This window comes from Varanus komodoensis, unplaced genomic scaffold, assembly GCF_004798865.1.
Source record: "Varanus komodoensis strain SLA01 unplaced genomic scaffold, ASM479886v1 scaffold124, whole genome shotgun sequence".
Classification (NCBI taxonomy): domain Eukaryota; kingdom Metazoa; phylum Chordata; class Lepidosauria; order Squamata; family Varanidae; genus Varanus; species Varanus komodoensis.
In genome coordinates this window covers 593433-604820 of record NW_025335359.1, presented here as the reverse complement: position 1 = coordinate 604820, position 11388 = coordinate 593433, and the positions used below count along the sequence as shown (strand labels likewise).

The following is an 11388-nucleotide window of genomic DNA, read 5'->3' as shown; positions in this document are numbered from 1 at the left end:
AAGACATGTACAGGAGGTGGAAGCAGGGCCAGGCCACAAAGCAAGAATATAAACAAGTAGCAAGCAATTGCAGGGATGGCATCGGGAAAGCTAAAGGGGGAAACGAACTGAGAATAGCAAGGGATACTAACCACAAGAAAGTCTTCTTCAGATACATCCAGAACAAACGATATATGAAAGAAAAAGGTGTCCAGCTACTTAAGTGGATGGCAGAGTGCTATTGGATGACAAGGAAAAGATGGAGGCACTCAGTTCCTACCTCACCTCAATCTCCTCCCACAAGAAAACCTACAATCAAGAAGTTCAAGCCAAAAGTGACAGATGGCAGCCCAAGACTGACAGTAAAATGGTCAAGGAATATCTAGATGGAATAAACATGTTCAAATCTCCAGGGTCCAATGAACTCCATTCCAGAGTCATAAAAGAGCTAGCGGAGGAACTCTCAGAGCCACTGGCTGTTATCTTCGATAAATCTTGGCAAACAGGAGAAGTGCCAGATGACTGGAGAAGGGCTAATGTTGTCCCTATCTTCAAAAAAGGGAAAAGGATGAACCTGGGAACTACAGTCCAGTTAGTCTGACATCAACCCCTGGAAAAATTCTGGAGCAAAGTATTAAAAAATCCATCTGCAAGGATCTTGAAGAAAATGCAGTGATTAATGGAAGCCAGCATGGATTTATCAAAAATAAATCCTGTCAGATTAATTTAATCTAATTTTTGACTGGGTAACCTCCCAGCTGAACAGAGGGACATAATCTATCTTGACTGTGGACATAATCTAGCTTGGCTTTAGCTAAACTTTTGACATAGTGCCACATGACATTCTGATCAGAAAATTAGCAAAAGGTGGACTAGAAAGAAACCTTTTAGGTGGATACAAAATTGGCTGCTAAATCAGACACAAAGAATGCTCATCAATGGCACCTTCTCAAACTGGGGCAAGTGGGGTGCTGCAGGGTGCCGTCCTGGGCTCAGTGCTCTTCAACATCTTCATTAATGATATGGATGGGGAAGTACAGGGAAAGATAATCAGACCTGCAGATGATACAAAACTGGGTGGAATAGCCAACACCCTACAAGATAGAAAGATCCAGGGTAATCTTGATGAACACTGGGCCGAAAGCAACAGAATGAGATTCGATAAGGACAAGTGCCAAGTCCTCTAGCTAGGAAAAAGATGCCAAATGCATTGATACAAGATGGGGATTACATGGCTCAACAGAACTGAAAAAGAAAAAGATCTTGGAGTAGTTGTGGACAATAGGCTAAACATGAGCCAAGAGTGCGATGCAGTCAACAAAAGGCAAACGCTATTTTGGGATGCATTAACAGAAGTATTACTTCCAAATCACGAGAAGCAGTCATTTCTCTATACTGCTCACTAGTCAGACCTCACCTGGAATATTGTGCCCAGTTCTGGGCAACAAGATTTAAGAAAGATGCAGGTAAATTAGAAAGGGTCCAGCAAAGTGCAACAAAAATGATCCATGGTTTGGAAACACTGCCCTATGAGGATAGACTGAGGGAACTGGGCATGTTCAGCCTTGAGAAGAGAAGACTGAGGGGGGACATGATATCCCTCTACAAGTACCTCAGAGGCTGTCACAAAGAGGAAGGTCAAGATCTCTTCTTGCTAATGCCAGAGTGTAGAATATGGAATAATCAATTCAAGTTGTGGCAATCCAGATTCAGACTGGACATCAGGAAGAGTTTCCTCACTGTCAGAGCAATACAACAGTGGAACCAGCTGCCTGGAGAGGTGGTGGGCTCTCCCACACTAGAGACATTCAGAAAGAAACTGGACAGCCATCTGCGTGGGATGGTGTAACTTGGTGTCCTGCCAGAGCAGGGGTTTGGACTGGATGGCCTTCATGGTCCCTTCCAACTCTTCTATTCTGTGATTTTAAGGGAGCTGACCAGACCCCCTTTCTTCCTGCTCCAGAGGGACTGCTACTACTGAAGGGGATGCTGGATCAATGCTCAGCCTGAAAAAGGGGGAAATAAGCTGGGGTAGGTGCTGCAGAATGGAGTAGTGCCATTCAGCTGATCCCCCCTCCACCACTGCAACCACACCTGAGAGAAGCCGAAGGGATAAGTTAGGTGGCACCTGGTTAGGGGCTTCACCGCTTGGCTGATTCCCCCTCCTTTCTTATTCCTGCATAGTGGGTGCTGGATTGCAGACACTTCCCTGGCAATTGGAGTGAAAACAGGGAATAGAGGGAAATTCGTCTGAGTGGCAGTGAATACTCTTGCCCAACAGCCTCTGGTTCTGGCCTTTGTATCACAATGGCTGCATTTTTCAGGTTTGGATGACACCATAAGCCGTTTTGGTAAAAAGAAAACGTAGGACAGACCATTGCTTTGGTTCATGGTTTCTAAAGATTTAAATGTCCTGTTTGGATGACCTGACATACCAACAATAGTAATAAAAAAAACAAAACAAAAAACCCATGGTGGCTTGTTGCATGTAAACGCACCCTTTGCATTTCTATATTGTTGCATGTAAACCCACCCTGGTATTTCTTTTACCCTTTGAACAAGGGTAAAATAACAGCTTTTCTGAATTGAGATGAGGCAAAGCGCTTTGGTCTCTGAGGAACCAAAGCAGGATCCAAATCAAATTTTATATGGATTTTAACTTGTTTTATCTATGTTGTAAGCCGCCCCGAGGCTTCGGCGAATGGGGCGGCATAAAAATGTTAAAAATGTTTTAATAAATAATAAATAAATAAATAAATAAATTTTACCTCCTATCCAAGAAATCTATACAACCAGTAACTACCCAGCATATTTCTGCCCATCAGTATCCTGCAAATGTAAAGGTGACCACAAGAAGAGACTTCTTTGCCATGAGTCATGTTTGTTGGGGGACTTTGCCACCTGTGCTCCATTTTTTCTCCCCAGCTACTCTAAGGCTTTCTACTGCTCAATAAACCACAGAGAACTTTGCCTGCATCATGGAAGTTGTTGACATTGAGTCCAGCAACAAAATCATTGGCAACAACAGCTGTTGACAGTGGCAAATAATCTCTCACAGCATCCTGGGATCTAACGAGGCCCATGAGCTTGCAAGGTAAATCAGCCTATATGAACGGTTGCCACTCCTGCAACAGGTCTGAGCCATGGGGAGAATGGGGTTGCAACGGAAGCCGGCAGCGTGCCGAGTAGAGCTAGGCGTGGGAACAGCGGGTGGTGACTGTGCTCTGGGCTTGAATGGCTCTGTCAGAATCATGGTGTCGCTCATCAGTCCTCAGCAGGCCTGATACATTTCCCATCCTGGCGTGCCACCTACCTGACTGACTTCTCTGTGCGTGGGCCCTGGGCTCCTCTAATCTATGTTCAAGCACGTCCACATTGCTGTACAGCCCCTTCCATGATGCCATCTCACAGTAAGGTTCGTTTGCAAATCCCGATGTGCAGTCAGCTTGCCAGCTGATGAAGCATTGGGGACAGAAAGTGAGAAGTGGGAGGGTTCCGTGAAGAGCATGGTGGATTTCCAGGAAGGAAATGAGGCTGGAGCGGCATAAGATGCCTGTTTGTGGAGGGCGATGGGGCAGACCCTCCATGCCCTGCCCCTGCACCGTCAAGGCGATTGTGGCGTTAGATGAGTGAGGGGCCCCCACACCCTTATGAGCGCTGAAATGCACATGCTTGAAATTCAGGCAGTATTTCAGATATGACTTATGAAATAAGTTATTTTGACACTTGGAGCAGGTTGGTGCATGTGCACTAAACATCATTTTGAAAGCAAAAGCACTTTTCAGTAACATACCATTGGCTAGCCATGCACAGCAGCCACGCGCCAACTTCCACAGAATGCTTTCAGTCCATTCAGCACAAAGGACTGCCTTCCAAAGTCAGCCCGAAATAGAAGATACTCAGTTGAAATCCTATATGCAGATGGTATAGCTGAGCAGTTGGGGCGGGGTGGTGATCATTGTACCAGTGTTTCTGGTATTTAGAGCTTGCTTCTCAGAATGAAGAGCTTGAGTAGCACAGAACAAAGTGTGGAGAGCACAGCAGCTGTCCTGGAGCAACCAGGCATCTGCAGCAGAGCTGAGACAACTGTGGGGAGAAGAGGAAGTCAACTCTTCAGAAAACTGGAGCGAGGCCAGGCAAAGTGTGGCAAAATACCACTTGCTGCTCCAAGAAAGTACAGCTGCAGCTTACTCAGTCGCTCACTTATGCCCAGACTGCACATACTCAGCATCTGTAATAAATTTAAAAGATCTGTGCCTCTCATGCCCCACTTGGCAGTGAGAGCTCCATTGGGGAGCCGACCATAGGCAGAGATGCTACTATTTATTTGCCAGCCTGGGGTAAATGGAAGAACTTGGCTGGGGGCATGGATGGAAAAGCCAGTTTCTCCATGCATTTTGTCTGTCCCAGGCTTGCAAAGCCAACCCGATCTGCATAATCAACTACCCACTTCTTGCTTGCTGCTGACAGGCGACATTGGAATCGGAATTGGTGGCGGAAGCAGCCAGCTCACCATTTGGCCTGCCCCTCTTATCACTCCCTCAGGCTTGCATCCTTTTCCCTTTTCTGTCCAGCTGATTGTGTTTTGACATTCACATGCATGCCACCCAAGCCTAGAATTCCTGAGTGTGCAGCAACTTTTATCTCCTTATATGTGTTTCTAGCTTGCCCATGTTTCTGCTGATCAGCTAGTGGTCTGCTTGTGTTTTCTTAGAAACATAGAAACAGAGCGAGTCAGAAGGGGCCTCCTGGGTCATCTAGTCTGACCCCCAGCTCCAGCTGGCTCCCCTCATGTCAGGAAGTACTTCCTGGCATCCAAATGGAACCTTGGTTCCCTGAGCTTTGCTCCACTGGCACACGTGCTGCCCTCCTCTGCAGGGGAGAACAGGTCTTGACCCAACTAACTGTAGGCTTATTTTGAAACCCCGCATTTGTACAGTACTTGTTACATTCTGTTCTTCTTAAGAAGTATATATGTTCTTGAAGGCAAAGTCCCTCCCCACTAACCCCCCAGACTTTTCCTTGTAAAATTGCATGGGCCACAGTATTCACATTAGAAATTTCACACATTTCCTACTTAATTATTTTGGAAGGAGTAGCAGAGTTGTGGGGACTCTTTCTCTGTTTATACCATAGGTGGGCAACTTTTGGCCCTCCAAGATGTTTGGCCTTGAACTCCCAGTATCCCTCACCACTGGCTGGGCTATCTGGGGCTAATGGGAGCTGCAGGTCAAAACATCTGGAGGGCCACAAGTTACCCAGTTTTCAGCTTCCATGGAATTCTAGTGCCATGGTGACAGAGTGTTGGGGCTCATCCAGTGCCTTTGCCACTGGGTATACTAAACAGATAGCCCTTGCACACAGGCCAAACCCCAAAGCAACGAGGTTGAAAGCAGCTGATGTGTACTAGCAACAGCACTGCATATTCACATGAAGATCAAGATGCATCCTGGATCACTGCGCATGATGCTCCCTATGCAAATCACCTTGTTCTGCATGTCTTAGAGCATGGTCCTCAAACTACGGCCTACGGGCTGGATCTGGCCCGCCATAGCTCGTCACGGGTGCGCACGGTGAGGTGCCGGCTTGCTTGCCAGGAGATCGTTTTGGACTTGCTCAGAGAAAAGGATCTCCTTGCAAGCAAGCCGGCGCTTTGCCAGGAGATCCTTTTCTCTGAGCTAGTCCAAGATGAACTCCTTGTGAGCAAACTGGCCCCGAGGCACCAGCTTGCTCGCAAGGAGATCATTTTGGACTAGCTTGGAGAAAAGGATCTCTGCGCACGCATGCCCATGCCTTTTGTGCGTGCGTGCACATGCGACCCCTGGCCCGGCCCGTGCCCCCCACCCACACTGCCTTGGCAGCCCATGCCCATCCCTGGCACCTTTCAACTGGCCCCCTATTCAAAAAGTTTGAGGACCCCTGTCTTAGAGTGCAGAAATGGAGAGAGGCCATATAGCCAGGGATGTGGGTGGGCTCCAGGTTCATTAATTTTGTTCCTAAGCACCATTTTTACTTGGGTGAAGAAGTAATAGTTTCCTGCAACATTTTTGGTGGGAAACTGTTTAATCTGTTAGCAGGGACCAAACCTGCTCAATGTTGCAATGATGCAACCAATTTTCTAATAACATGATTAATACTATTACTATTATTACTGCTACTATCAATTTTATGGCCCTTCCCTTATGTTCAGCTCCCTGCCCTCGTTTCTGCCCTCCACTCTTGTTCTCATGGGTAGAAGCCAGTTTTGCCACACTCAGCCTCAGTGGTCATTCTGTAGCCTTTGTCCCATGGATCTCCACTGGCTCTTTTGAGAACAGTCTGAACTCTTCTCTATTCACTCCACTTGTTTCCACATATTGGAATGATGCTCAACATTAACTAAAGTTCTGATGTGTCTGATCAGTGAGGAGGGAAAATCCCAGCCTGCCCCCCGTCCTTGATGCCCCAACCTCTGGCAGAAGAGGGAGTGAGGTCAGCTTCTCACCCCTTTGCCCTGAACTGACCACTGCCACTCAAACTACAAGGGCCAGGTAAGCAACATCTTCCCTGCCACCACAAGGAAGTTGCTTTTTTGACAGTGCTTGGGCTCCACCCCTTCAGAAAGTGACAAAGCTGGAGGACATGAGAAACAGGGTCTTCTGGGTGATGACCTCTTAGTTGTGGAACACCATTCCACTTCTGTCCACCAGGCCCCATTCTTGTATGCCTTCCCGCATGCCACAAAGACGTGCCAGTTCCATTTGGCCTTTGATGGATTCAGGATTATTGGGCATCATTGTGCATCCACTGCCATCTGGTTTCAATTGCACATTTTGCTCTTTTATTCTTTATTATATCCCACTCTTTTTCTTTCAAGGAACTAAAGGCGGCATACACAATCCTCTTCTCCATTTTATCTTCACAACAACGTTAGGTTGAGAATCAGCAACTGGCCCAAAGTAACCTAGTGAGCTTCATGGATGAGTGATGAGTCCCAGGTCAATACTCTAAATATTAAGCTACACTGGTTCTCATCATAGTTTTGTTATGGTTTATGTGACAATCTTTTAGGCACTTGAGAAGTGCTATTGTATGCCTTCTCAGTCTTTTCAAGGCTAAACATACCCAGTCTTTCAATTGTTCCTTGTAGGACTTAGTTGCTATTCTCTGGTCATCTTTGTTGCCCTTCTTTGAACTTGCTCCAATTTATCGGAACCCTTCTTAAACTGTGGTGCTCAGAACTGGACACAGTGTTTGAAGTGAGTCTGACCAGCACAGTGGAACTATCACTTCCCATAAAACAGAAACAATGTTTGCTTTCTGCCTCATAAGCTAGAGAGGATGCAGAGGAGGGCCAGAAAACAGGCTGCATTGAAGGACTGGAATCCTCTGCAGCTGAAGGATCTGAAAGAGGAAGAACACACTAATCTGTTTGAATGGCCCCCACTCACAGGACACCCTATCTCATCAGTGCCAGGGTGACAAGAACAGTCCATCATCTTGTTACCAGCATACACAGAAATACTTTTCAGTTGTTTTGTCTCTTTATAAATAAAAACAGAGAACAGTCAATGCAGTCCACAGCCTGAACCTCTGGCTGGTTTGGAACATAAAAACCAAGAGATGATGGGGTGCAGCTCCAAGCAGGAATAAGTTAGTCAACACAGGAACAACATTGGCTTCTGCACTCCACCAGTGGTGCTGCTTGCAGAACTGCTCATGCCTGGAGTGGAAAGCTTGAAGAGCAGGGAGGCAGCTGGGGGCCCTGAAACTCTGCCAGCTCAACAGCAATCTGCCTCTTCTCCCCATCTACTTTTCCTAACAGAGAATGCAGAGTAAATAAAGTGCTTTCCCCACACTGATGGGATCTTTTGAGCAGCAGCAAGATGGAGCAGATGGGTGGCTCATAAGGACTGAAAATCTTCTGTTGCTAAGTTCCTGTTAGCAAACAAGCCAGTAGTTACCATTCCAGACCTGAGAGAAGGGGGATTTGTAAAGTGGCTTCCCCATCCCCACCTCTTGGCAGTGCCAAGTTATAGTCCTGGTCAGGCACTGCTGGACCTTGTTCATTTTGCCACAGTCCCTGCTTAATGCAGGGAAGAACCGTTCCAGTGAGTTAGCTTCTGCCATTGCTAGAGGAGATAAAAGGGTGTTCCAAAGCCCTGGAGGCACACCTCAGTGCCAACAGGACAGTAAAAGGCGAAACAGTATGCAATTTTGTGGGGAGGACTCTGCCCCCTCCCACCTCCCACCAGTCTGCCTAGTCCCTCATAAGGTAGGGGTAAGATTTGGTCAGAGAAGTTCAGTAACTCTGCCCCCTCAGGGTGTGGGAGTGGCTAGAGAGGCAGGGGGCTTCTGAAGAGTCCCTTGGCGATATCGTAGGTTCTTTTCTTCATCCTGCAGGAAGAAAGGTAATATTGCCATGAGACAGATGTCATCTGTAGGTAAGAACTGCAGCCCCACATGTAGCAGGCTGGCTCAGATCTGTATATGAATTTCAGGACTTGGCCCTGAGCAGAAGGCCCACCATGTGAGGGTCTCCTGCACTGAGCAGACACTCCTCTGTGCTGGAAGAATGCCAGGTCTCTTGCTGCTGTGATGGAAAGACCAGTGATGTGGCTAACACAGAGCACAGCACCAGGGAGAAGTGCATATCATGCCCCGTATTGCTCCAGGCCATGGACATGCCCCCGTCTATGCCGTCATATCTGTCCCAGGTATAGAAGAAGAAATTCCTCTCCCACTGCTTTCAGTAAGATTGGGGGTTGAGGATTCTTCTCAGAAAAAATGGGCAGCCAAGATTCCAGCTGCAGATGTATTCATACCAAACATCTAAATGGCTTAGAAACATCCTGTGGCATCATGGCAGTTCATCAAGTGGAGGTGGTAGGGAAGGGAAGGGCTTGCAGCAATGCCAGTGTTTCGCGTATTCTATCTCCAGGGTGGTCAAGCCAAGGCCCTTTGAGTTTATTTGGCAGCTTTCTGCTCCCTGCAGCAGGGGCCCACTTGCCACTCAACATCCCCTGCCCCTGCCACCTGCAGACCCCTGCTTGTCGCCTGTTGCCGGTGCCTGTGGGTGCTTGCTTGTGGCTCTCAAACACCTGACGTTTATAATACATGGTTCTTCCGTTGAGCAAGTCTGGCCACCCATTATAGACTTTAGTAAAAATAAGGTGAAGCAGGAACATCATAAAAAGCAGTTCAAAAAGTTCAGTTAACAATATATATGCTGAATTTGATAGCACTGTCATCAGAGGTCTAATAACACCTATATCTTACACCAGAAACTGCACATGGTATATATTAAAACAAAGACTTACCACTCATCTTGCTGTGATGCCCACTTCTAAGAAAGGTTCAAAACTAGGCTTCCCAGGTTGCTTTGCTCCTCTTCCACATGTCAGAGCTGATATGACATGCTGGCTGCAATCTGCCAACCCCTGCTCTAGGGCTCAGCTTTCCCCCCTCCACCCCAAACAGGAAACTTACTGTTTCAAAGGTGCCATTCTGCTCTGCTGGGGCAAAGAGCATCTCCTCCCCTTCTTCCTCCCGCACAGCATCCATGCCTTCCTCCTCATACTCAGTCAGGTAGTCTGATTCCTCTCCTAGTTTGTGGGCAAACAGAAGGTCTATCAGTTGCTCCTGGTTTCAAATTCTTTATGAAAGCAGAACATTCTCCTAGCTCTATCCCAGCCCAATAGTTCATGCCAAGGTTGTGGTTTGCATACACTTCTAGATGTGCAGTGCCATCTTATTCTGAATGTTCAGAGGAAGCAAGAAAGACAAGGCATAAATCAAGCTGTGCTGGTTTTGCTACTTGCAGTGATGTGTGTGTGTTTTTTGCAGCCAGGTATGCTCAATCCTACTCAAACCAGCCTCCACCTAGAAGTATACCAAGAGTCCTTTGTGGAAGCCAGCTCTCCCACATAAGCAGTCGACTCTGCTTAGCCTTGGTACTCACCATCTGCATAGCTATCCGACAGGTAGCTCTTAGCTGGCTCAATGCGAGACACAATCTCTGCCAGGTCTGTAAATCCTGCACTGGGACACATCATCACCTGGGGAAGGAAAGAAGGCAGAAGCACAACTGCTGAGACTATCTTCAAACAACAAGGATCCTGGGAGGGGAAGTGGGAAGGGCTCTGTATGCTAGCAGTTAGGAACAGCAGAAGCTGAGCTGGGAGCAACATCCTCCAAGTTGGTACTTGGGATCCAAAATATTCTTGGACTTGAAACAATTTAAACTCTATTATGGATCCTAGTTTTAAAATACTTATTTTGAATTATTTTCTACCATGTACTGAAAGAATCAGCCTGGATTAAAATCCATCCTATGTAAGGATGGATTTGAAGCAAGTGTTGGGTGTACATTTGGATGTAAGACTAAGTAATGCGTACCTCCCAGAACTGTATGCAAACCTGAAACTAATTTGCAATCAGAATCATAGAATTCTATGCAGTTTCAAGTTTGTCATGTGCTTTTCAAACCAAAATATAGTATCTTGAAAAGATAGGCACAACCGAAATGTGTGCAAACAGAGGTATGTACATTTCTAAAACTAAGTCAGTGGGTTCATATGCAAAAAACATAGAAACAAAGAAACAGAGCAAGTCAGAAGGGACCTCCCGGGCCATGTAGTCTGACCCGCGGCTCCAGCCAGCTCCACTCACAACATGTCCACCATGGGCATAGCCTATCCTTGAACACCCTCACCGACGGGGCCTCAACCACCTCCCGTGGAAGCCTATTCCATACCTTCGGGGTCCTAATTGTCAGGAAGTACTTCCTGGCATCCAAGCTGAACATTGGTTCACTGAGCTTCACTCTGTTAGAGAGCATCCTGCCCTCCTCTGCTGGGGAGAACAGGTCTCTACCCACCTCCATATGACACCCCCTTACATACCTATATGTTCCAATAAATCCCCTCAGAGTCTCCTCTTCTCCAGGCTGAAGAGACCCAGTTCCATCAGTGTTGCCTCATATGGCTTTCCCTGCAAACTGACCACTATCCTTGTGGCCCTATGCTGCACTGACTATAACCTGGCTATATCCTTCCTGTAATGAGGGGCCCAGAACTGAACACAATACTCCAGTTGCGGGTGCACCAGAGTTGTACAGAGTGGTAGTAATACCTCTTTTAATCTAGAAGCCACACTTTTGGCTATGCCACCGAGGGTGGCATTCGCCCTCCTGACCACCACATCACACTGCTGACTGACTCATGTTTAGCCTGACTCATGTTTAGTCAACCAGCACCCCAAGGTCCCTTTCACAAGTGCTTCTCTCCAGCCACTTGTTCCATAACCTGTACTTACGACACCCATTCCTATGCTCCAAGTGCAAGACCTTGGACTTACCCACACTGAACGCCATCCTGTTGTCTCCTGCCCACTTCCATAGTCAGTCCAGTTCCTTTTGGATCTGGAGTA

At 47.1% G+C, this 11388-nt stretch overlaps 1 protein-coding gene across 7 annotated transcripts in view; it reads right to left on the bottom strand.

The window, feature by feature from the left end:
* Window positions 1–6773: 6773 nt before the first annotated feature.
* Window positions 6774–11388, bottom strand: part of PNPLA6 (patatin like phospholipase domain containing 6) — a 71067-nt gene continuing 66452 nt past the window's right edge. For all 7 annotated transcript variants that reach the window (XM_044422283.1, XM_044422284.1, XM_044422287.1 and 4 more), the window contains 3 exons: window positions 9920–10016; window positions 9448–9563; window positions 6774–8355 (listed from right to left, as the gene is read on the bottom strand). In XM_044422283.1, coding sequence (XP_044278218.1) covers window positions 8278–8355; window positions 9448–9563; window positions 9920–10016 — 291 coding nt within the window. In that variant the 3' untranslated portion in view covers window positions 6774–8277. The remainder of the gene's footprint in view (window positions 8356–9447; window positions 9564–9919; window positions 10017–11388) is intronic.